General features: G+C 40.8%; 1 protein-coding gene across 2 annotated transcripts; it reads right to left on the reverse strand.

The window, feature by feature from the left end:
• Positions 1 to 26726, reverse strand: LOC140479659 (3-keto-steroid reductase/17-beta-hydroxysteroid dehydrogenase 7-like). Of its 2 annotated transcripts, none has more exons than XM_072573600.1 (9): positions 26536 to 26726; positions 22217 to 22420; positions 18290 to 18382; positions 17007 to 17121; positions 10419 to 10613; positions 9157 to 9261; positions 9007 to 9063; positions 4993 to 5091; positions 1 to 4626 (listed from the first exon to the last, which is right to left on the reverse strand). In XM_072573600.1, the coding sequence occupies exons 1-9, from the start codon at positions 26574 to 26576 to the stop codon at positions 4525 to 4527; spliced, it is 1011 nt and encodes a 336-aa protein (XP_072429701.1). In that variant the 5' UTR covers positions 26577 to 26726; the 3' UTR covers positions 1 to 4524. The 2 variants fall into 2 exon arrangements, with proteins under 2 accessions (XP_072429701.1, XP_072429702.1); XM_072573601.1 differs by lacking the exon at positions 1 to 4626 and adding an exon at positions 4685 to 4821.

Genomic DNA, 26726 nt, shown 5'->3' on the forward strand with positions numbered 1-26726 from the left:
TATTTTATTTAGTTCCAAACATTAAACACAATTAATCAAGCTAATAAATCATCTTGTGATAAGGAAACAAATAACATTTAAGAGATAAAGAAGACTTTTCACAAAAATTATATGCTTCCTATTAATCAAAGTAAAAAGGAAAAGCTGCATTTGTAAAGTATTTTTCAGATTCACTGGATGTCTCAGTGCCAAGCAGAAGATTCCATAACAAACAATGATGTGCTTTTTTGAAACCTAGTCACCATTGTAATGTCAGAAATGTGGTAGCCAATTTCCTCCTCAGCTAACTCTGACAAATATAAACTGGATTATGACCAGATAATTTTTTTTGTTATGTTGGTTGAAGAATAAATATTGGCCAGGACACTGGGGATGACTCAGCTGCTCTTCTTCAAAACAATCATGCTTAAAGCTGTTTAGAAAAGCTCAGAATCAAAGTCTGGATTGTGTGCTTTGGTTGACATAATTATTTAATAGAAGCAAAAATACAATTTTAAACTGTATCTAAATGTATAGTCAAACAACCGTTTTTAACTACATTCAGGTGGCTGCTGTACTGTGTCCATGTACATGGGAGATAAAGGGGAGACAAAGGGAGAAGGATGATTGGCCTATACTCCACAGCAGTAACACAGCTGGACGTTTGTCATAGAAAGGGAGTGTGCAGATTGGGGGTCAAGGCTTAGAGGTGGGAGATTGAGAAACTGGACCCAGCAGTGGTAGAGTTCAGAATACCTGTTGCCAAAGTACCAATTTTGTTTTGAATGGGATTGGTTTTCTCTGAAAAAGCAAACCAACATTGCAGTAGGTACCCAGATAACCCCTATTTGTATATATAAATGGTCAGTTTGAAGTCACAAGAGGCTGCATAACTCCTAAACATAGGTTAAATTCAGCTGTGCAGCAACCAATGTAAATTTAAACCGAACGAACAATTAACCAAGAAAATACATTGGCTATTATTGTCAGATAATAATATCAATTATATAAACTGGCTATACTCATAGGGAGTCTAGAATCCACAGGGCAGAGAATCAGTCAAGTGATTCAATCATCATTGAACTATTTCCCCATTCTTTAATTTTTGTCCAATGAATGGTTACACTCACTGGAGGTTGAGGTTGGCGTTTCAGAATACGGAGTCAGTTGAGCTTTTAAAGAGTCCTCTTTAGTACATCAACTGACTTTCATACAACAAAATAGAAAGCATTTGAAGGAAATGCTGCAGCAGTTTATAGGAAATCCTATAACTCACCTCCTCACTGAGTTAGTTTGTCTGCCATAAAAGTAAAGTTCCAGGACTATTTGTTGTTGTTAAATTCCCAAACCTAGGTTATGAGAAGATCTAAAATAAGAATGTAGATTATGTAATCATGAACTGAACACCACACAGTGCTCAGCTCAATTATTTACATGTAGGTTTATACTCAATTTATTTCTGGCAACCAGAACAACTTAAAACGGAGACTAAACAGTGTAAAATATTTATTGGGACCGATAGCATGGATGAAGTTTCAGATGGTAGCATTTATTACCAGAATGAGACCTTTGTGACCTCAAGGCTTGTGACAAATTTGAGACCTTTAGCTAGGCTGACACTGCAGTGCACTATTGATTGAGGTCTTCGTTATCAGGGACTCTTTGTTTTGCAAAAGATGTTATAGAGAAGCGGAGATGGAGAAGATTCCTTTGCATTCAGAAGCACAGAGGAATTTTCCTTGTAATGTTTCCCAGAGACAATATTTATTTTTCAACCACCACTACCAGCAGAAAAGTGATCATTTGTTTAACTTGCTGTTTGCAGAATCTTACTTTTTAAAATTTGGTTGTTACATTTGATTATTTAACAATAGTAACCACAGTACTTTGAAAAGTAATTGATTTTTAAGCACCTCTGGATTTCCTGAATAAAGGTAAATGCAAGCTTTTTCTTTGGAAAGTAAGGCGTTATAGTCCCTTGTCTTTCTTCAAATCTCCTAAGATATTACTATCTATGCATTAAAGCATGAAGTATGAACTTCTAAGTCATTGTTAATATTAATCATCAGCTTACTACCAACAAAAATGGACATAATTAAAAATCAAATGCATGATGCTGGAAGATTGTGATCAGTTAGAAATTAATTGCATTTAACTGTTCTTATTTAAAAACTACTGCATGAACTATACAGGTGAACACGAAGGCAGCTGGGGAAGGTATTCGCACCACCAACCTGTGTGACTGCACCACCCCACTTACAGGCCATTTTTCTAGTGGGGCACAGGGATGGGGAGACTTCTCACGAGAGACTGCTAGCTACCAATTAAGAGCATTTAAAGGCTACCTAAGTTCTCTTGTCAGGAGCTGGCCTGAACCCTGGGAAAGTAAAAGCATGGAAGTGCTGGAGAAACGCAGCAGGTCTGGCAACATCACAACGTTGGAAGGGTTAACAGTCTACTTGAATGGTTCTGCAGAGAAAAATTGAAACAGGACGTTGTGTCGCAACCTCAACGCAACAGATGATGTCGCATGGAATTAAGGACCTGCAGATATCGTCATTCCTGCTTGGTGGAGGAAGAGGTCATCCTTGCAAACCAATGGGCATGGCCGGTACCCTTAGGCATGGCTTGCAAAAGTGTGGATCCCAGAACAAGGACTTTAAGATAGCAGGAAAAGTTAAGTAGCTTAACATTGGAATGAATGAAGCAGCAAGATATATTCTCTTGAGATACCTCTTGCATACTCATCAAAATAACCAACACTGAAACACACCCATACCTCAGTGTCATCTCACAGCCATTATTTACAGTTACCATTCCATTTCTCAAACATGTTTCTGTTGTTTTCATTCTGCTGGCACACCTCCAAAGAACCCCTTAACCAGTGCAAAGGAGGAAACCTTAGAGTAGCAGAAGGCATTATGGAAGGCAGAGCCTAATCTCAGAAAACTTGGTGATTAAATCAGATATTACAATACCACTTGCACATGATAATCACTCCTTTTGAATTGTAGTCACAATTTACTGACTACTAATTGTGCAGATCTTGAAATTACAATTTGGACTACAAATCCTTTCCCATTTTCAGTTCTAATTTTTCTTTTATCTCCCCCACAGATCCTTCAAGGGTTGTGGAGAAGGCTGAAGACACCTTCAAGGAAGGTGCGCACTCTGAGGGAGCACTGTCACATGACTTAAGCACACCTTGCACTGGGGCAGAAACAGACATTGCAATGGGATATCCAACTGAGATAGTTTGATTAGAGATGAGGAAGAGTAGATAACGCGAATGCGAGCAGCAGCAGCAGCAGCAGAAAATGTATGAGGCTGTGACTACACTTCTGAGGGCATTGTGCACTTTGAGAGAGATTAGAGGAGTCTAGCTCTACCACGAGTGTCATGTTCTTCATGTGTTTGTAGTGATATTCTTATCTATGGAAAGTGGTCACCTTTACACAACATCAGATACAATAGACAACCGAAAATATGCAGAATGAGACTGACACTTTAAACACTTTAAATGAAGGAAAGTCTCACATTGACTATTTAAGCCTCAATGGAATGCAACAATGTACTCTTCAACTCTTAGCTAGCAGGAAAGTGCAGGATAGCCATGACAGGGAAGACAGGGAAAGGACAAATCAAAGTGAGGTCTCTTCTGAAGGAGCTCCCACTTCTCATTCCTTGTTCCAATCACCTTGCCCCAGAGACTGCCACATTGCTTCCTGCCACAATAGCAGAGACTTCCTTGGCAGAGGTGTGGTGATCTTTAATGGGAATGTCATGGCTTCTTAAAATCGAGCAGACATCTAACATAAACATCTGCAGCTAACAGAGTGAGTAACTTGCCTCCATCTCTGCTCTGCGGAAACCAGAGGGGATTATATTCCTTAGGAGTTATAGAAAGCAGAAGATGAAGGCTCATCAGTTGCATAAGGGGTTACACTTGGATGCTGATTGTAGGAATATGCCCATTTACCTTGTATTTGTGAGATCATAGTACAATAAGTTTAAACAACTTTTCTTTCTGCTGAAAAAAAAGAGCACTTTGTAAAGTTTGAGAAGCTGATGCAACAAGTCCAGTGAACACAAGTCTTTCACATAGGTAGGGTATGGACTTTAAAAATTATAATTTTACATTAAAGGCATAAGTAATTGGATAGTTACACATTTAAATACAGACCCAGTAGCTTCATTGAGGTTACCCTTTGATAAAAGCCTTAGCAAGGCAGTAGAATCACATTGGTTTTCCAACATATTAGCAAATCTTTTAGTGATTTAACCTTGCACCAGAATCCATTTCCCCTTAGCAGTTAAAATTCTTTCCATAATGCCAGTAGGCATTTCAGAGGTAAATTCGATAATAGTAAACCTGAAGTTCTGTAAAAATACTGAAGTTGTTTTGAATCAAGCACAAAATAATTCCATGATTAAAGAGTTGATTCAAGTATTATGAATACTATCTTTCCAAATCAACTTTAATAAACAAAGTTTTATTTGCTCCCATTAGGAAGTGTTGTGTGCAATGTTAAGAATATTACAGTATTAACTACGGTCACCAGCAACTTTATTCTTTTCTTCCATCTGGACCTCAAGCTTTAACAACTCTTGATAAAATATTTCAGCTGTTTCAACATTGATGTCCATCTAATAAGAACAAAAATGGCCTGTTATCTTAATGCAAGCTGTAATAGACAAGGCAGCACAATTATTTCCACTAATTTACAAAAATAAAATCTATGGCAGTCTTCTGAATAGCAATGTTGCCTGTTGTTGGTTTGTGGGGACAATTTCTCAGGTAGCAAGAGTTCTGATCTATTTGGATTAATTGTGATGGTAATACTGAAATATAGAAAATGTTTATTTCACCAAGTATTCAATTTACAACCACTAACTATTGTAAGATCCAATATATATGTATTATTTTTTGTTGTAAATATTTATTGGAATAAGTTATAATACTAGTGGTAACAGTCACTGCATTTTATTGTATTATGTTCATAAGCACCTGACCTTGCACAGGGTTACGTAATTGTTCCCAAATCCAGATGTACAGCTGAGATATTTCTTCATTGGGTCCAGCGATTCCGGCTTCTGTGAGAACAACCAGATCTAGAAAATTGAAAGAGGACAGAAATGGAAGAAACTGAGTGGGAATCTCTACATAAAAGTTATTTTTCCTTTTAAAAACACACAAAAAAAACTGGAAGGAAAGCTTGAACAAAATGTGGCATTTCTCTTGCCATTTACTAACTGTTGCATCAAGGGACCTCAGCAAAATCTCTGCAAATTGCACTCATTCCTGGCACACAGAAAGATGTTGGGGCTGTTGGAGGTCAGTCATCTGAGCTGCAGGAATTCCTCAGGCTAGATATTCTCTAGTAAACTTGTTCAGATCTGGAGCAGGTGGAGCTTTAACCTGGGCCTCCTTTTTTTTAAAAAAAGAGGTAGGGGCAAGACCACTCCACCACAAAAGCTGTTCAAGAACTCCTCAGCGTAGTTTTTGGAGCCCAAACACCTTTCGTTGCTTCATGAATGATCTTCCCTCGATAGTGAAGCCAGTAATAGGGATTTTGCCGATAACTGCACACTGTTCAGCACCATTCGTGACCCTTTCAGGTACTAAGGTAGTCCATGTTCAAGTGTAGCAAGACCAACCTTGGGCTGACAAGTAGTAAATAATATTTGCAGCACAAATGCAAATGTCATCACCAATGAGAAGGAATCTCATCATCGCTCCTGGTCACTCAATGGCACTACCATTACTGAATTCCGCACTGGGTAAAGTCACCATAGTCCTGTCAGACCAATGGACTGTTCTCTCATTATAGAGAGGAGACTGGTGGTGGCTTAACCAGAGGGTCACCCTGCCTCAAGCAAGGGGAGAGATGAAGAAGGAAAGTCCTTCATGGTAACCTTAGCCATTGTGGGAACTGAATCTATGGCTGTCAGGGCCACTGTTGATTGCAAACCAGCCAGTTAAGCTAAAATTATCCCCTCCCCACTATGAACAAAGCAGCGCACACAAAATTGCAGGTTATTGGCCTGTGCTCGCTTTTCTGTAGCAAAATTGTTCCCATAAATTGTATAAGTCAAGTGAAACAAACTTTTGTTTTTCTATTTGCAATGAATAGGATTTGAAGTTGCAACTTGTAGCAACATACCATATACATATTCATTCTTTCCTAGTCATAATGGCTAAAATAATCTTTTTGCTATTAAAATGCTTGCTGGAGATTTTAACCATGAAGTGAGAAATGAAGTTGGAAAAGTCAAGAGTACAACAGGTCTGAACTAATTTGGAAGAAAGTGCCTTAAATAAATGAATAGAGTGAGTGAGTGAGTGAGTAAGTAAGTACTTTGTATCTGTGGAGCAGGATATGGGAGGTAGAGAACATGGGGAAATAAGTAGTGGCATCTTGAAACATGTCAATATTACAGAGGTGGTGGTGCTGGATGGCTTAAAATGCATAAAGGTGGATAAATCCCCAGGACCTGATCAGGTGTACCCCAGAATTCAGTGAGAAGCTAAGGAAGTCATTGCTGGGCCCCTTGCTGAGATATTTGTACCATCAGTAGTCACAGCTGAGGTGCCGGAAGACTGGAGGTTGGTTAACATAATGCCACTATTTAAGAAAGCTGGTAAGAAAAAGACAAAGAACAATAGACTGGTGAGTCTTACATTGCAAGTTGTTGGAGGGAATTCTGAGGGACAGGATTTACATGTATTTGGAAAGGCAAGGACTGGTTAGGGATAGTCAGAATAGCTTTGTGCATGGGAAATCATGTCTCATGAACTTGATTGAGTTTTCTGAAGAAGTAACAGAGGACTGATCAGGGCAAAGCAGTAGACGTGATCTATAAGGACTTCAGTAAGGCATTCGACAAGGTTCCTCATAGTAGACTGGTTTGCGAGGTTAGATCACAGGGACAACTAGCCATTTGGATACCAAACTGGTTCAAAGGTAGAAGACAGAGTGTAGTAGTGTTGGGTTGCTTTTCAGATTGGAAGCCCGTGACCAGTGGTGTGCCACAAGGATTGGTTTTGGGTCCACTGCTTTTTGTCATTTATATAAATTATTTGGATATGAACATAGAAGGTATGGTTAGTAAATTTACAATGACAACAAAATTGGAGGTGAAGTGGATAGTGAAGAAGATTATTTCAGAGTACAATGGGATCTTGATCAGGTGGGCCAATGGGCCAAAGGAATGGTAGATGGAGTTTAATTTAGATAAATGCGAGATGCTGCATTTTGGAAAGGTAAATCAGGCAGGATTCATACACCTATTGGTAAAGTAATTGAACAAAGAGATGTTGGATTGCAGGTTCATAGTTCCTTGAAAGTGGAGTTGCAGGTAGACCGGAGAGTGAAGGAAGTGTTTGGGATGCTTGTCTTTATGGGCAGGCCACTTTTGGAACACTGTGTGCAATTCTGGTCTCCCTGCTATAGGGAATATGTTGTTAAACTTAAAAGAGAAGATTTACAAGGATGTTGCCAGGGTTGGAGAGTTTGAATAATAGAGAGAGGTTGAATAGGCTGGGGCCGTTTTCCCTTGGGCATCAAATGGCTGAAGGGTGACCGTATAGAGGTTTAGAAAATCATGAGAGACATGGATAGGGTAAAAAATGGGGTGAGGGAGTCCAGAACTAGAGGGCATAGGTTAAAGGTGAGAGGAGAAAGATTTTAAAAAAGGGACCTAAAAGGCAACCTTTTCCACACAGAAGGTGGTGCGTGTATAGAATGAGCTGCAGTGGAAGGGTTGGAGGCTGGTAGAATTACAACATTTAAAAAGGTATCTCGATGGGTACATGAATAGGATAGGTTGAGAGTATTTGGGCCAAATGCTGGCAGATGAGACTAGATTTAGAAGAAGAATCCCTACAGTGCAGAAACAGGCCATTCAGCCCAACAAGTCCACACCAACCCACCCAGACCCATTCCCCCACCCCATCACTCCATATTTACCCCTGACTAATGTACCTAACCCACACATCCCTGAACACTATGGGCTATTTAGTATGACCAATTCACCTAACCAGCATATCTTTGGATTGTGGGAGGAAACCGGAGCACCCAGAGGAAACCCATGCAGACAGAGGGAGAACGTGCAAACTCCATACAGACAGTTGCCAAAGACTGGAATTGAACCTGGGAACCTAACCACTGAGCCACTGTGATATATTTAAGATATCTGGTTGGCATTAACAAGTTGGATCGTGGGGCTGGTTTTCATGTTGTTAAGCTCAGTGACTCTGAGTGAGTGTGGAATCTTTTGAGTCTTGGGCTATTTTCAGAAATTAGGAACAATTTCTTCTCAAATGAAATAGTCAGCTCAGCCATATAAAAGGGAAGCTCATAGTTACCTATTTTTCCAAAGCATTAAGTGTGTGACAAAAGCCTCTTGTGAATAGCATTATTGAATAACAGTATCTTAACCAGCAAAGAATTTTATGCTTTAAATTTGTATGTGTTTAAGTTTGCACTTCACCTGATGCATATGTGCTCATTGGAATTTACCTGACTTGCCTGTATGTGTAATTAAACAGATGAAAACATCTAATGATTTTCATTTGGGAATTAAATTTGGCCAGTAAAGATTTTAAAACTTTAGTGTTATACATCTTGAGAGTTCATAGAATCCCTACAGTGTGGAAACAGCCATTTGGCCCAACAAGTCCACACCAACCCTCCAAAGAGTATCCCACCCTGACTCATTCCCCTACCCTACAACCCTCCATTTCTCATGACTAATGCACCTAATCTACACATTCCTGAACACTGAGCAAATTTAGCATGGCCAATTTACCTAACTTGGACTGTGGGAGGAAACTGGAGCATCCGGAGGAAACCAGTGTAGACATGGGGAGAATGTGCAAACTCCACACAGTCAGCCAAGGCTGGAATCGAACCTGGGTCCCTGGCACTGTGAGGTAACATTGCTAGCTACTGAACCACTGTGTGAGTTATTGATGACAATAAAGGATTGAAATGTTTCCAAATGATCAAGACTCAGGCTACATACCAATGCTTCTGTTCCATTGTAAGGGCTCAGTGTAAACGAATTTATGAATACACGAATCTGAAGGACAGAACAAATAATGAATGTTGTTAAAAGTGCAAATTGATCAAAACTGCTGCTCGGATTTGGAAATGTCAAAGATATTTTACTCACCAGCCACATAATGGGTGTAATTAATGTCCAGAAGAAAGAAGGAAAGATACCATAGGTCAAATTAGTCAAAACAAGACCTGGACAGACCACACTAGAAAACAGACCCTGGAAGTAAGAGTAGATGGAAAGACTAAGTTAAATTTGCATGTGGATAAATCAAAAATCTTTTCTCACGTTGGAAGACAGCAGTATACTGTGACCACAAACATTAATTGATAATATGTTCTTTTGTCAATGAAGCCAAGTACAAGGAAAAATTCCTCCCACGATACGCATGACACCCAAACTATAGCTCCAGTCAAAAACAGCTTTGAACATTAAACGATTTGTGAATTTGTAAGTTAACCAGGAATGATTTCTCTGCCAGTCTTTTGACAATGAAGGCAAACTTGCCTCTACCTTATTTTCATATGGAAAGTAATGGCAGCAAACTACAGACTGCATTAAACATACCACTTTTCTTCCTCTTGTACTAAACAATGGAAGCAAATGCTGTAAATACACTTCTTCCCTCCTTAATCTCATGCTTTGCTCTTTTCAGAGACTGAATTTCATAAGACACCATAACACTATGCAATCTGGGAACAAAAACTGGTGAAAAAAATTCACAACTTGTTCATATGATTCCATACAGGGCATTCAGCCCATCACATCCTCTGAACAGCATCCCACCCAGGCCAAGACCCTACCTTATCCCCGTAACCATGCACTTCCCATAGCTGATTCACCTAGCTTGCACACTATGGCCATGTTAAATTGCCCAGTCTACCTAACCTGTACATGGTTGGACTGTGGGAGGAAACCAATGCACCCGGAGGAAAACCATGCAGACATGGGGAGCATGTGCAAACAGACAGACAGTCACCCGATAGTGGAATCGAACCCAGTTCCCTAGCACCGTGGGGCAGCACTGCTGACTACTGAGCCACCATGTAGCACACATATACACACAGATCAATCTTACTGACAGGAAAGTTAAGGAGGGAAACACAATACACAGTGTTCCTTGGCTTAAATTGCCATAGTTGTTAGCGGATAGAAAAAAAAATCTTAGACATCCCAATTAATTTCTAAACACTTCTTTAGCTTCTTAAAACAGGCTAATAAAGATGTCCATTCAGGAAATTACTTGCAGAATTGTTTGTAAGTTGATAAAGTTTGTACATGAATCAATGTTACTTTTCATAAACATTAATAAAGTCTCATCACAGTCTTTATAAATTTTCATCTTAGCATGTTGCAACAATTGATACCAAATTTACCTTGTTATTGTAGTGCTTATTCAAACCTACGCTAAGTAGATCAGTTGCATATTTAGAAGAACTGTATGATTCCTGGCCTTGACTATGCTGGTAGTCAGTCAGACTGAAGGCAGACTTCCCTGCATTGCGAGAAGATGTCCAAACTACATGTGACACACAATCAGCTTGACAGAGTACAGGCTCCAGGTTGCGAATCTAGGAATAGACATTCTTAATATTAAAAATTAACAGTTTGGTTGTACACCATAATTTGCATTGTTTCCATCTCTTCAATATTTTCTTTATAATGGTTTTCACTTTCTCATTGTGCCTTGTAAAAGACCAAGATATTAAATTCACACATTCTAGTCACATGAGATGCTTCCTTGAAAATGTATAAATCTCCATCAAATTTAAGATAATGTATTTTCATTTTCTGATTAACCTCTTTGTACAGTTTAATTTGTTTTCTTTGGAGAAACAAAATCGAAACCAAAAAATTGTAATGTAATTTATAAGATTAGGCAGAGGAAATAAAGGAAATTATGTAGATGCACTTTAAATATAAATTAATGCATTTAAAAGTGAAAATTCATTATGAAATTACAATTTATATGATTTTAACTTTTAATATACCAATCATTAAGTGCCAGAGGTGAAGCTGTAGAGGTATCCAGAAGTTGATTGGCTTTCTGGTGGCACATAATAGGTTTGAAAGTTCTGCTTAGGTCCACTTGGAAACAGAAACTGTGCACATTCTGTTTTCACTTGACAATAGTTAGGAACGGGGAGGGAGGAAATGGGAACAGGAAACGAAGTTTAAGAGATGGGAAGAAGGTGAGGCAAAGAGGGTTAATAAAATGAGCTTGGTTTCCTCAATAATTCAACTGGAAACACTTTTGGCTCACCCAAGACAAAATATTGAATAAGTAATACTGACAACACAGTGGAAATGGAGCAGTTAGGTGTTGTCAGTGTATACTGTATGTGAAAGCAGACCCCATTGTCTGTGGATGATATTGTCAATGGACAGCATGCAGATGAGGAAGAGGAGGGCGGTCAAGTAGAGATACTTGGGGACTTGGTGGTAATCATATGAATCAGAAAGAGAAGCCAGATAAACCTGGATTATAATGGAATTGACATTTCCTATCTTAATTGGAATCATGTGAGAGCAATTCCAGAGTTAGACAACAGCAGAAATGTGAAGGATGTGAGTCTTTTCCACATGATCCAGATAGCCTTGTTCCCATTTGCAACCTCCTTCCCCCCCCCCCCCCCCGCATTGTTGTACTTAGCCATTTGAATGAAGGAGAAAACAACATGACCACAGGAGTTTCTTTGTTGCTACTTTTATTCCTTCAAGTTCCCTACTGATACCAACACCAGTTGCTTGAAAATATTCTGCAGCCCTCAGGCTGATACTTACAAATATACAGAACAACCTCGATTATCCAAATTTCAGATTATCCAAACAAGATCTCAAGGTCCCATAAAAATGGCAGTAGGCAACTCAGCAGTCAGTTAAAGGGCATTATGGGTACATTGCCAGATAACCGAGGCACTCAAATTACCGCTTGTTTATGATCAGATCAATTATTGGAATGATCAATTATCTGAACAAAATACCCCCCGCCGGTCTTCTTTAGATAATCAAGGTTGTTTTGTACACTGAATTGTGGTGATCTAGTGGTATTACCACTGGGCTATTAATCCAAAGATCCCAGATAATGCTCTGGGGTCCCAAGTTCAAATCCCACCATGGCAGATAGTAGAATTTGAATTAAAGTAAAAAAAAATGGAGTTAAGAATCTAATGTCCATGAATCCACTGTCGATTGTTGGAAAACTAATGTCCTTCAGGGAAAGAAACTGCCATGCTTACCTGGTCTGGCCTACATGTGACACTAGACCCATAGCAATGTGGTTAATTCTTAACTGCCCTCTGGGATGGCCAATAAATGTGATTCTCTTATCCTGTTGATGAATTTTTTAAAAAGTTCCTTCTTTAAACTCGTCGCCAATTGCTTCATTTTATTTAAAAAACAATATCGCAAGTACATGGCTTGTTGATTTAGTGCAGAGTTCTGGCAATAAACTCAGCTGGTAGTTTCTCTGGCTAGGTAAAAACAAGGACTGCAGATGCTGGAAACCAGATTCTAGATTAGAGTGGTGCTGGAAAAGCACAGCAGTTCAGGCAGCATCCGAGGAGCAGGAAAATCAACGTTTCGGCCAAAAGCCCTTCATCAGGAATAGAGGCAAAGTGGTTGAAGAGCTTCAGGGCAGAGGAAATGGCCTGGGAGTTGCAGTGGGAGAGGGACTCCCTGAGATTCTTGTAGAGAGAGGAGAAAAACTTCAAGGCAGGCATCCTCTGGCTGCCTATTGTGTTTTCTTCATTATTGTGAAATCGGCTTGTGGTGTTCAGGGACAAGGTTGATCGGCTGTTCCCTCGACCATGACCCCACCCCCCATCACCAAACCATCATCTCCCAGACCATACAGAACCTCATCACCTCAGGAGATCTCCCACCCACAGCTTCCAACCTCATAGTCCAGGAACCCCGCACTGCCCGGTTCTACCTCCTTCCCAAGATCCACAAGCCTGACCACCCTGGCCGACCCATTGTCTCAGCATGCTCCTGCCCCACTGAACTCATCTCTACCTACCTTGACACTGTCCTATCCCCCCTAGTCCAGGAACTCCCCACATACGTTCGAGACACCACCCACGCCCTCCCCCTCCTCCAAGACTTCCGTTTCCCCGGGCCCCAACGCCTTATCTTCACCATGGATATCCAATCTCTCTACACCTCCATTCGCCATGACCAGGGCCTCCAAGCCCTCCGTTTTTTCCTCTCCAGACCTCCCCAATAGTACCCTTCCACTGACACTCTCATTTGTTTGGCCGAACTGGTCCTCACCCTTAACAATTTCTCCTTTGAATCCTCCCACTTCCTCCAGACCAAAGGCGTAGCCATGGGCACACGTATGGGCCCCAGCTATGCCTGTCTCTTTGTTGGCTATGGAGAACAGTTGATCTTCCGTAATTACACCGGCACCACTCCCCACCTCTTCCTCCGCTACATTAATGACTGCATTGGCGCCACCTCGTGCTCCCGCGAGGAGGTTGAGCAATTCATCAACTTCACCAACACATTCCACTCTGAAATTTACCTGGACTATCTCTGACACCTCGATCCCCTTCCTGGACCTCTCCATCTCCATTAGTGACGACCGACTTGACACTGACATTTTTTACAAACCCACCGACTCCCATAGCTACCTGGATTACACCTCTTCCCACCCTACCTCTTGCAAAAATGCCATCCCGTATTCCCAATTTCTCCGCCTCCGCCGTATCTGCTCCCAGGAGGACCAGTTCCACCATAGGACACACCAGATGGCCTCCTTCTTTAGAGACCGCAATTTCCCTTCCCACGTGGTTAAAGATGCCCTCCAACGCATCTCGTCCACATCCCGCACCCCCGCACTCAGACCCCACCCCTCCCACCGTAACAAGGACAGAACGCCCCTGGTGCTCACCTTCCACCCTACAAACCTTCACATCAACCAAATCATCCACCGACATTTCCGCCACCTCCAAAAAGGCCCCACCACCAGGGATAATATTTCCCTCCCCACCCCTTTCCGCCTTCCGCAAAGACCGTTCCCTCCGTGACTACCTGGTCAGGTCCACACCCCCCTACGACCCACCCTCCCATTCTGGCACTTTCCCCTGCCACCGCAGGAACTGTAAAACCTGTGCCCACACCTCCTCCCTCACCTCTATCCAAGGCCCTAAAGGAGCCTTCCACATCCATCAAAGTTTCACCTGCACATCCACCAATATCATTTATTGTATCCGTTGCTCCCGATGTGGTCTCCTCTACATTGGGGAGACTGGGCACCTCCTAGCAGAGCGCTTTAGGGAACATCTCCGAGACACCCGCACCAATCAAACAAACCGCCCCGTGGCCCAACATTTCAACTCCCCCTCCCACTCTGCCGAGGACATGGAGGTCCTGGGCCTCCTTCACCGCCGCTCCCTCACCACCAGACGCCTGGAGGAAGAACGCCTCATCTTCCGCCTCGGAACACTTCAACCCCGGGGCATCAATGTGGACTTCAACAGCTTCCTCATTTCCCCTTCCCCCACCTCATCCTAGTTTCAAACTTCCAGCTCAGTTACTGTCTCCTTGACTTGTCTGACCTGCCTATCTTCTTTTCCACCTATCCACTCCACCCTCTCCTCCTTGACCCATCACCTTCATCTCCTCCCCCACTCACCCATTGTACTCTATGCTACTCTCTCCCCACCCCCACCCTCCTCTAGCTTATCTCTCCATGCTTCAGGCTCACTGCCTTTATTCCTGATGAAGGGCTTTTGCCCGAAACGTTGATTTCGCTGCTTGTTGGATGCTGCCTGAACTGCTGTGCTCTTCCAGCACCACTAATCCAGTGATCGGCTGTTTGTGTTTATAACAAAAGCCCGCTTCCCTACTCGACAATCAAATAAGTTAATGTTCATGAAATCACAAGAGCTCTGTAAGTGTCTGCCCACTTACAGAAAAAAAATGGCCGAACCAGCCATTTTATTAAAAATACACGTCTTATAATAGAATTAGTTGTGAAATTATATGCTTTTTGCCTACTTTTTTGGGGGTGAACATTGCTGGCAAGGCAAGCATGTATTGTACATCCTAAATGATTACAGCATGATGAAGATGCTTTTTTAAATGGATGCCAACCACTATATTGGTTTTGATATAACCGAGTTGTGTGTTAGGATATTTCAGAAGTAGTTTTTAGATTAGATTCCCTACAGTGTGGAAACAGGCCCTTTGGCCCAACCAGTCCACACCGACCCTCCAAAGAGTAACCCACCCAGACCCATTTCACTCTAACCAATGCACCTAACATGATGGGCAATTTAGCATGGCCAATTCACCTGACCTGCACATCTTTGGACTGTGGGAGGAAACCCACGCAGACATGGGGAGAATGTGTGGAGTTTGCACAGTCACCAAAGGCTGGAATTGAACCTGGGACCCTGCTGCTGTGAGGCTGCAGTGCTAACCACTGAGCCACCTTGCCACCCCTTTCAGATACACCTCTTTCGTGGGACAGGAGTTTGAATGAACGAGGACAGTAAGTTTCTTTCCCTAAAGGAAATTAGTGAACTGTGAGGAGTAAAAAGAAACCAAGTAAAACTTGGAAATGATGGTCTGACCTGGAGCTCCATTTAGAGGTATGCAAGATTCATTCAGTCCAGTCTCATCAGCTATGTTGGATTTCGTACTAATCCAGGAATGTTATGGTCGTCATTACTGAAAATAGCAACAGCAGAATTATGCTGAAGGAAGTTAGTGTTGTGAATTGCATCAAAGATTTGGACCAAGGTCAAGGAGATCAAAGGCCTAACATAGTCAGACTCATAAAGCATGTCATTTTGTTTCAGAGTTCCAGCATTTGCAGTTCTTTATTTTATTTTATTTTTTAATATAATTTGTGATGTAAGAGTAGTTCCACTTCTGTGATAGTGAATAGAGACTGGAGTACAAATAATTTGCATGAATTTGGAAGCTGACAGCATGTTCAAGAAGTTTGAACTGGAAAGGGAGGTTGAAAAAGGGCCTGTAGCTGGGAAAGACAATGCTAATATCGATTTTTCTCTTCACAAGACTTGATGGGGAAAAGAAATGGATTTATATTTAAATATTTTACTCTAAAATGTAATAATTATTAAAATAAGAAACATAATTTAGAATTGAAGTTCTTAATCAAACAGCTAGGGCTTTGGTGTTAATAATGTTCTTCAACTATACTTATGGTTTTCACATTTTTTTAAGAAGGACTGCATCTTTTTATTTTTCTGTATTTTTGATTGTGGACTGAATGGGGAAAGAACTAATTTTTAAAAAATCACGTATTGTGGAATGGAATACTGCACTTTGTTAAAAAAAGTTATCTAACTGTCATTGCAAATGTTGGTTACACTGCTGCTTGTTCAGGCAACTGGTGGGGGGGTGGAATTCTAATCACAGATGAGCTGGAGCCTTTGTACACAGTAGGTGTATACGAAGTGAGATTTAGACAGCAAAAACGAAGCTGATTGGTCTGTGAAATGGTGGCCAGTTGTTGATGACAAAGGCCTTCTGCCTAGCAACAACTATGTGATTGGCTCCCAGATAGTTGAACAGCTTGTGAATGTGAATGTTTGGGCAGAAAGCATCAGACCTCTGGAAAAGAAGGAACTGTTCTTTCTCTGCAGTTAAAAAAACCTCAAGCCTGAAGAAAGCCAATTTATTTTCCTCATCTGTTTCTCAGTTCTGAATACTAGATTTGTGTCTAGTGTGGGTTCCTATTGCTGGTCGCATTTACTCCAGCAAAGGGTCAATGTTTTTTAGCTTTGCAGCCCATCTATGATAAAATACTGGGAAAATAAGAAACACGAGGAATGCAATGCGAAACTCCTGTAACTACTCCACTGAACATGCAGATCAAGAATCTTTTGCAAGGCTTTAGTTAGTACAAACTCCCTGGCAGTACACAATAAGTAATCTTTATATGACAGCACATTTACTTGCAATGAGTAGACATACATTCTTACCAGTAAGAAGTGACCAAAGACATTGGTCATAAAGACTTGCTGTAGTCCATCATCAGTAAGCCAATCTTCTTGAGTGAGCAATCCCTGCCCAGTTTGAAACATGACGAAAACTTTTCTTTAAAATGAAAACACCATCACAAGATAACATGAGTATTAGCTTTAATTTATCCTGAACACAATAGATAACACTTGCTCTTCCATTCATTAGTTCACATTAAGACATCCAGGTCTCGATTCCCAGTAGAATATACAACTGTGTAAGATCTCATTATTTGGCCTAAAGATTCTTGACTAGTTATGAATGGCACAATAATTTAGACACTGTTTCAATATATGTAGTATACCATCAGCGATTATTAAATACCAGTACAAACTCAAAATGCTACTGGTTACTCAGATGTCCTGCAAACCAGGGTCCATCTCACATCACCAATCTTTTGACGGATCTTCAAGCATGTCTCTGAACTGGCTGACCAACCAACTCTACCTACTGTAGTAAAAACATTATTTTCCCCAAACGTCCTTTGTCTCACTATCTTGTTATGGCTGTGTGCCATTGAAAATATTAACACTTTTTGGCCAATTTAATTGATTTTAATTAAGGCTCAATTAAAAAGTTCCTGTAATGTGCTTATATTAAAAATATTCTTTTTAAAATGCTGAAAATATGCTTTACAAACATTAAATGAGCGTCAATTAAATCTTCATTTGGGAACGATGAGGGCTGAGCAAGCAAAAGAAAGTAGCAACAATGACAGGTGCAGGGCATCACAGATCAGATTTTAGGTGAACATGTGGTTGTATCAAAGAGGTACAAATTGGGAGATTGTAAAGGTAAACAAAGCACAAATATCAATTTAATATAACTTTAATATTCCAGGCTCCAATGGAGAGCAACATAAGATGGGTGTAAAATAGGCACCTGAGCCAATCCACCCTGTTTCTACTGTTGGGTTTGATTAAGATCAAAGCTATGATTATACAGTTACAGGTTATTCTGTAATAATGTGTTTGTTAATATGGTCTAAAGCGCAAACTTTTAAAATGTGTGTTGGCTGTAATGTGATTACATTAAAAACAGAGCTTGAAGTGTTGGCAAAGTGTGATTTTTCTACAGCATGGGGTTGCACAAGTAAAGTAGAACTATTACCTGTATTTACATAATAACCCAAACAATGGATTAGAAAAACAAGAAACAGACATTTTAGTCACTTTAATTTTTTTACTCTTGTTCACTATAAATCAGCAATTTAAGCAACTGGTTATTTCTCTTGGCACAATACCTGGACAACAGGCTACTTAGAAAGGCTTTCAAACTGAAATGAGGATTTGGCATAATTCCAGCATTCAGGTAGAGATAATCTACATGCTGATACCTGCATCAAAACAAAGTATTTACACATTAATGAAAACAGACTTTTATACAATCACCATACAATGCAATTTTTTTTCCTGTTAACAATTAATTAAATGTGAGATGGCAGTTGGTTGATTAGACTTTTAGGTAAAAACAATGACTGCAGATGCTGGAAACCAGATTCTGGATTAGTGGTGCTGGAAGAGCATAGCAGATCAGGCAGCATCCAAGGAGCAGTAAAAATCGACGTTTCTGGCAAAAGCCCTTCATCAGGAATACAGCTTTTAGGTTTACAAATACTGTTCGATTGAATGAAACAAGTAGAAGTTTCCATAGGTTGGTTATTTATCAGGGTAAAAACAATGACTGCAGATGCTGAAAACCAAATACTGGATTAGTGGTGCTGGAAGAGCACAGCAGTTCAGGCAGCATCCAACGAGCAGCGAAATCGACGTTTCAGGCAAAAGCCCTTCATCAGGAATAAAAGCAGGTCAGACCAGGACACAAAATTAAGAATGCTCCTAAATCTCAAACTCTCAAAACTATTCCCTTGCAGCTGGGCCAAAGGCCACCACCTCTGAAAAGTTCCAGGTCTACCTCAAATTATTCTGGAAAGTCAGTACATCAAACCTTTGAACAACAGGTTAAAAAGGTATCCATTTCAAGCTGCTAATATTGTTAAGAAGAGGTGGGTGTACTTTAAGAGAGCGTTAAAAGCAGCAGAACTACTGAACATAGCACCAAGTGTTCTCAATAAAGGCAACAATGTATGTAACACTTGGTCAAACAACTTGATTAGCTCGATGCCTGGAGACAATAATAAATTCGAATTTAGCCAATCAGTTTAAATTATACCCAGAAAAATAAATTTCCAATCAAGTTTTAATTGAGTATATTGACAATCTTAAAAGCCAATGACACAATCCGATACTCTGGGGGTATAAGACCGGGGGGAAATTGAACAGTTTAGAGGAGAACTGCCAAGTCCCAGCATATAAACAGACTGCTTCAAAAAGTATCTCTCTTAAAAGTACTTTTTCAATCAGTAATGTGTAACACAGAAATTCCTAACAAGGAGAAAAGAAGACACAAAGATCTGAAGACAAGAACCTACAGCCACCTGGTTTTGAGATAAGAAGTGTTGTTTTGTAAATCTTAATGGAGTTTTATCGGACTAGTATTATAGAAGGAAAGGAAAAAGATAGGTTAGAGAAAGCAATTGTAATTATAGTGGTTGGTTAATTATTCTCTGTTATACTTTAAGAAATAAAGTTGTTAATTTTTCCTTTGCATAGTCCTTGGCCACTCGAATTTTTACAGATTACTGCATGGGATAAATCTTTTGTGTTGCTGGTTTTAAATTAAGCAGGAGTGTTTAACCCATGTCGTAACAATATACAGTGACTATGCAAGTGGTATTTCCACTGTAAGGATGTTGCTTTCAGTCTAGAAAGAAGCTCTGTCCCACGCATTTGAATAGTATCATATATGAACGTTAGTAATGTTACATAGACTCTGTGTCCTAATAAGTAGCTGATCAAATAAACCAGCATATTCCTTCAGTTGTTGTGATTGGAAAGGTATAGACAATACCTTTTCAGCCCATGTTTACACAAGCCCATTGGATGATATTTGCTGAACAATCCTGACTGTATTACTATCAAAACTAAACAGCTAACTTAAATCAGTTCAGCTCGTCATGTGGCTTATTTATGTTTTCCAGAAGAAAAATTTATCCTGATCACTATAGATAACACATGGTCTTCCATTTATTAATTCACATTAAGACATCCAGGCATTGATTCCCAGCAGAATATATAATTGCATAAGATCCTATTAATTGGTCTCATGAGTCTGACCTCGAATTTCAAGCAAAATACAGAGACACATTCTCTGAAAATAGAAAGAAAACTTTCAAGCCTGCCACATTTCTGAACTACCAGGGAGCTTCAGAAGCTTTTAGTTTTGCATTGCTTTCTCTATGGCAATACCTTAGCCAATTAATTAGCATCATTGTCACTTACAGTATAAATTATTTCGATTGTGTGAAATTTGGTATTCTTGCATTTGTCCTGAGTGTAAGCCAAAAAGATTCAGCAACATATCTCTCTATACAGCAATATTCAAAATATTCTTATTGATTTTACATTTCAAAGCATTGTAGTTATCTTCCTTATCTTCAGTTTTAGGGTGGACCAGAGAATTCTATTCTTTGCACCTATTTGGGCTATACTGTATATCTTAGGTGTGTCTGGTGCTAAACTTGAATTCCATAAACAGAAAATGTTCCAATCATTTGCATAAAGACTATTCTCCTGATGAGTTTAAAAAGTGCAAAAAAAAAGAACATGACATTCTCCTAGTCGCTATTGCCTTACTGCGAAGCCTTTTCCAACGATTGGAGGTCCCAGCGTGGGACTGAGGTGGTCCAAATTAAAAATCACAACACCAGGTTATAGTCTAACAGGTTTATTTGGAAGCTCTAGCTTTCGAAGAGCTGCTTCTTCATCAGGTGGATGAAGAAGCAATGCTTCAAAAGCTAGCGGTTCCAAAATAAACCTGTTGGACTATAACTTGGTGTTATGTGATTTTTAACTTCTTCCAAGGATGCCTATCTTGAAGTTCTCCTCCCTCGACAAGGATCTCTATCACTGCATCCTCTGTCCTGAAGCTCTTCAGCCATGCACTGAAGCAGACTGGCTATTGCAGCACACTTTCTCTTTAATTGCTTTGTTGCATGCAATCTAATTTGATTATCACATGTGGTTGTTGGACTATCAGAACTCAATATCAAATCAGTCTGTAGTTCAAATTATGACCAAAGGTCATTGATTGCCATGAAATATTACATATGGAGAGAGAAACCAGGGTACTAATCGGCTTGCTGAATATTACCAGTATTTTCTGAATTTCAGGAAGTAACACAATGCTCTGCTAGCTAACATGTGGCTCACGCTGATGCTGCTATAACATTAGAGTACATCACTTTGTGCTGTGACTGAATAGTAGAAAACAGCAATTGCCTGCTAAACGTGGGACGAAATACAAAGTATTATGAGGTAGATCTTGGATGGTGATAGGAAGATGGTGATAGTCTAAAGCTCATTTCACACTAAGTTTAAATTCCATTGAAGTCAATGGTATAAAGCCAAGGTCTTCTCCTCCAGTTTTTAACTTACAGCAAAGGGCTGATTAAGAAACCCAATGCAAACATGATCATTTCTATCAAATGCTGAGCTAGAATCAGACGAGACAGTTCAGAAATTACAGAATCGGTCACACAAAATATGCAAACTGACAAGAAAAAGCTGAAGTAGTATCAGTTACTGTACACAGGAAGACTAACTAAGCATAACTTCTTCATGAATAGCATTGAAATAGCTAAAGATAAAGTTGAAAAGTGCCCAGTCTCATGCTGGAAATGTTGAAACAATGCATAGCAACAATTAATAAAACCAATAGAATATTGACCTACATATTGAGCAGAAAAATTCAATTCAGAGGGTGTAGTGATCAAACTGTGCAGTACCCTGTCAAACCACAAATTGAATACTGGATCTTGGAGATACTAATGACACATTCAAACATTGAAGGCTGAGCAGAGAATCACCACCAGGCAATAAGTATACTCACAAAATATAAACTTAAAGAATGAAAATGACTTTACATAAACTTGAAAGATTTCTTCAAACCTATAGCAAATGTATTTCATTCCAGCTACACAATGTGGGGGGCACCAAGAAACTTGTTTTATATTGATCTGCTGGAATAATCATTGAAAATCAACTTGCAAATATCAAGCAATTAAATTTGTTACGTGTTAACAATATTCATAATAATGACACTGTAGTACCTTTGCTTTATTTCTTCTGCCGCTTTGATAACAGATTTAACATTCCCAACATCTACTTTCAAAAGGCTAATATCAGCTCCAGGATGTGTCAGAAGAAGTTCAGACTTAGCAGCTTCAGCTTTTTGCATGTTGCGACATGCCATACACAGATGTATCTGGTTATCTTCAGATAGTATGCGTTCACAAAGTGCCAAACCTATGCCACTGGGAAGGGAATAAAGCAATAATCAATTGCAAAGACAACACAATTAATGACAAGATTCATACAGTTCAGTGATAAAAATATAATGCTTAGGTATTACCTTCAAAGGATATTGAGCAAGATTGAATTCAACCAAAAAAGCTTCAAAGCCAGGCCCCCTTGGAATGTGACAGAACACAAACCAACTGGAAGCAGGCACATGGAAAATGTTGAGAGAAATTAAATAAATAATATAGACATTTTTGTTAGTGCTTTATTGCAACCTTAAGAACTTCTCTAAAGTTGTTAATTGTTTTACATTGTTTACACCACATTTATACACTGCATAATCTTCACTATTAAAACTTCAAAGGATAAAACGTCAATTATAATTAAGGGTGTGGAGATACCGATGGAGAAGAGAAGGAACTACATTCTGCCTGAGACAGAAAGTAATTACAACAGAACAGAGAACAAAAGGATCTCTAACAAGATGATCTATTTAACATAGATAAAGCAGGTTTGCTAGGGGAAATGATTTGTCTTATGTCAACAATCTTTCATTTAAGTCTGATACGTCCCTCCAGCTTCGGAGGACTGTCTGTGTGAAATTTGCACATTCTCTCAGTGTCTGCATCGGTTTCCTCTGGGTGCTTCGATTTCTGCCCACTGTCCAAAGATGTGCAGGTTAGGTGAATTAGTCATGATAAATTGCCCAGGGAGAAAATGTGAGGACTGCAGATGCTGGAGATTAGAATTGAAAAGTGTGGTGCTGGAAAAGCATAGTCAGTCAGGTATCATCCAAAGACAAATTGCCCACAAAGGTGGGGATATGTAGGTTAGGTGGATTAGCTATGGGGATTATAGGGATGGAGCAGGTGAGTCTGGATGGATTGTTCTTTGGAGAGTTGGTGTGGACTTGTTGGACCAAATGGCCTGTTTCCACACTGTAGGGATTCTATGGAAGTACTTTAGAAACAAAGCAATTATCCCTGAAGTAGAAAATTCAGTTTTCATAGCATACAAATGTTTGCTCACCCAACAAACTTGTAACATATATACCTAGTACTATTTGCTGATTTGGCTCCATTTTATCAAAGCTGCAAGTAGAATGCTGACCTTGTCCTTGCACTGACCATACTTTGTCCAAAATGATGTTATCGTAACTATTATTTGCAGAGAATATAACTATCTACAAATACAAATCTTTTATGGTATGATTAATTTTGTTGATTAAAGTAGATCTGAAAACTCAATGAATGAAATGGAAATATTTTACATTAATTCTAAAATGGTGAATCAAACTGGCTTAAGACTGGTATGTGTGATATTGCAGACCTCACGGGGAAGACAAGATGGATCATCAACTCTGTAGTCTGGCTGAAGATGATGGCAAATGCTTCAACCTTGCATTTTTTTTTTGATTAGATTAAATTACATTACAGTGTGGAAACAGGCCCTTCGGCCCAACAAGTCCACACCGACCTGCCGAAGCGTAACCCACCCATACCCCTACATTTACCCCTTACCTAACACTACGGGCAATTTAACATGGCCACTTCACCTGACCTGCACATCTTTGGACTGTGGAAGCAAACTGAAGCACCCGGAGGAAACCCAGGCAGACACGGGGAGAACATGCAAACTCCACACAGTCAATCAGTCACCTGAGGCGGGAATTGAACCCAGGTCTCTGGTGCTGTGAGGCAGCAGTGCTAACCACTGTACCACCGTGCCGCCCATTTTGGACATATGTGCTAAGTTCTGCCATCACTGAAGATGGGGATACCTGTAGACCCTCCTTCTCCTGTTGGTTGTTTAACTGTCGGCCATTGTTCACAACTTGATATGAAGTACTGCAGATTTGACGCATTGGTTGAGGCACTACTTAGCTTCTGCAGTTTAACATGTAGACCTGTATTGTAGCTGACATTCATTTTGTAGTACACTTGGTGTTGTTTCTAGAGTGCCCTCAGAGTTGATCCCGTGACTCAATGGTAATGATAGATAGAGGGATATGCCAATTCACAAGGAAACTGACTGTGGTTGAATACAATTCTGCTCCTGATGATGAATGCCTAGTTGTGAGCTGCCAGATCTGTTCTGAATGGATCCCATTTAGCATGGCCACAACAGAGTTAATGTAATCATCAGTGCGAAGACATGACTGTCTCCAAAAGGATCAATAATGTCAAGGACAAATGCATCTATGACAGGTAGACTGGTAACTGTGAGGTCTAGTAGGTTTTTTTCTCTTGGTGGTTCCTTCATCACTTACTGCAGACCCAATCTAGCAGCTACTGTATTTCAGCTAGCTCAGTCAGTAGTGGTTCTCCAGTGAAGGGCTCTCTATGCGGGGGTCCTCCCTCTTTCTCTCGGGGATCTGGAGTGGAGGGTGCTGCACGCAGCGGTCCCCTGCAACCACAGATTGCGGTGGTTCACGGACTCCCATCCCAACTGCTTGTTCTGTGGTGCTGTGGAGTCCATAGACCATGTATATCTTGGGTGTGGGCATTTGCACTCCCTTTTTGATTTTCTCAAAAACCTCCTTCTCTGCTTTTGGTTGCACTTCAGTCCCACGCTCCTGATCTTCAGGCACCCGGTTCGGAGGGGGGAGGGCAGGTCCGAAGACCTCCTCGTGGGTCTGCTCCTGGGCTTGACCAAACTGGCCATAAACAGGTCCAGGCAGCGGGCAGTGGAGGGGGTCGTTAGGGCCAACTGCCTGCCCCTCTTCCGCAGTTACGTTAGAGCCCGGGTGTCTCTGGAAAAGGAGCACGCGGTGTCCACCAACACCCTGGAGTTGTTCAGGGACAGGAAGGCACCACAGGGAGTGGAGTGCATTATTTCCCCCTCCAACTCTAGTTTCATTTAATCCCTACCCTTCCCTTCACTGTTTGATCACACAGCATTGCCCCACTGGCCACTCGGGTGTTTCCTTTCTTCTTGGTGGTGCAAATTTGAATAAAGATTTGTGCACCTTGTGTCTTTCACTGTGTCTCACACCTGCACACACACAACATGGGTGCAGGGGAAAAAAATAAGCAAAGAAAAAACAAAAGCTCGGTCAGTAGTGGTGCTACTGAGCCAATCCAAGTGATGAACATTGAAACTCCTACCCAGAATACATTCTGCACTCTTCTCACCCTCAACATTTTCTCAAAATGGCATTTGACATGGACAAATACTAAGTCAGCGCTCGAGGCAGGGCAGTTGTTTTAAACAACAGGAGTTTCCCTTGCCCATGTTCAACCTGATGTCATGAGACTTCATGGGGTCAAATCAAACTTGCAATGCCATTCGTACTATAGCCAATAAGTGAAGCCATGATTATAATGTAGAAAAATTTAGCAACCACTGTGCACATAAAGTATCACCAACAGTGAAGAAATAAATATTTAAATGTGGCTCATATTTCATGGTCAGCGATGAATGAAAAGTTATCAGTCATTCACTAACATTTGCTTACAGACACTCTCACATATATACTGATGGCTGCACTTCCAACTATTAATACATATAGGCTGCCAGCAAATAGTGCATTTTCCTTCCAGTCCCTCCTTCTTAGTTTCCTTTCTGCAACAAGGCAATGGTAAGCCTAGGTATAGATCAAACAGTGCTTAGGCAGCCTGCCCAAGACCTCATTTTTCAATTATGAAGAAGGACCATACAGACAATGCTGCCAAAATGTGGCCTGTATTCAAGGCATACTTTCATAGCAGCAGTCAGCACTGGAATAATTGTCCAAGGGTGTGGGCTACAAGCACCCTCTTAGCTCCTCCTGCATCCACACCTTTCTGACTTAACGTTTTAGATATTTTCCACATCAATCTGTTCAGTTGGGGTGGAGGCCCAGGTTCGAGTCCCATCACCTCCAGGGACAAAACCAGTGTAGAATTCTCATTTCACAGCTCAGATAGTTGCTTAACAGCTTGTTCAGAAACATTATGCCTCAACACTGGTGGCAAGTGGCACTTGAACCCGGGGGTCTCCTGGCCCAGGGGCAGGGCCGCTACCATCACTGTACAGCCCCGCCACAAGTGCATCCCCTCATGCTGGTGCCTCTCCAAAGATACAGATGCCTTTCGCCTCGTCCCATCCCTGCCGCTAGGGGGCCACTGGCTCCCGTCTCCATGGTTACCTGTTGGCTCCCGTTACCAGGACAACCCTGCGCGCGGCCATCACTCGGGGGACCAGACTCGCCCACGGCTCGGCTCTTCTTCCTTCACCTTGTCAAGGTTGGTCGGCGGCCGGTTAAATTGCCCGCTCCGTGTCTGCTCACGACTCTGACTCCTTTCTCCTCCCTGTGTGTGTGTGTGTTTGTACATGTGC

Source organism: Chiloscyllium punctatum, chromosome 7 (genome assembly GCF_047496795.1).
Source record: "Chiloscyllium punctatum isolate Juve2018m chromosome 7, sChiPun1.3, whole genome shotgun sequence".
Lineage (NCBI taxonomy): Eukaryota > Metazoa > Chordata > Chondrichthyes > Orectolobiformes > Hemiscylliidae > Chiloscyllium > Chiloscyllium punctatum.

What these genes read in the sequence shown, in the direction of transcription:
- LOC140479659 (XM_072573600.1), bottom strand. Translation starts at nt 26,576, where the DNA reads ATGGCCGCGCGCAGGGTTGTCCTGGTAACGGGAGCCAACAG. An exon ending in CTGGTAACGGGAGCCAACAG is followed by an intron (nt 22,421 to 26,535) that starts GTAACCATGGAG and finishes TTCCCTTCCCAG; the next exon opens with TGGCATAGGTTTGGCACTTT. An exon ending in TTACACCCATTATGTGGCTG is followed by an intron (nt 9,064 to 9,156) that starts GTGAGTAAAATA and finishes TCTGTCCTTCAG; the next exon opens with ATTCGTGTATTCATAAATTC.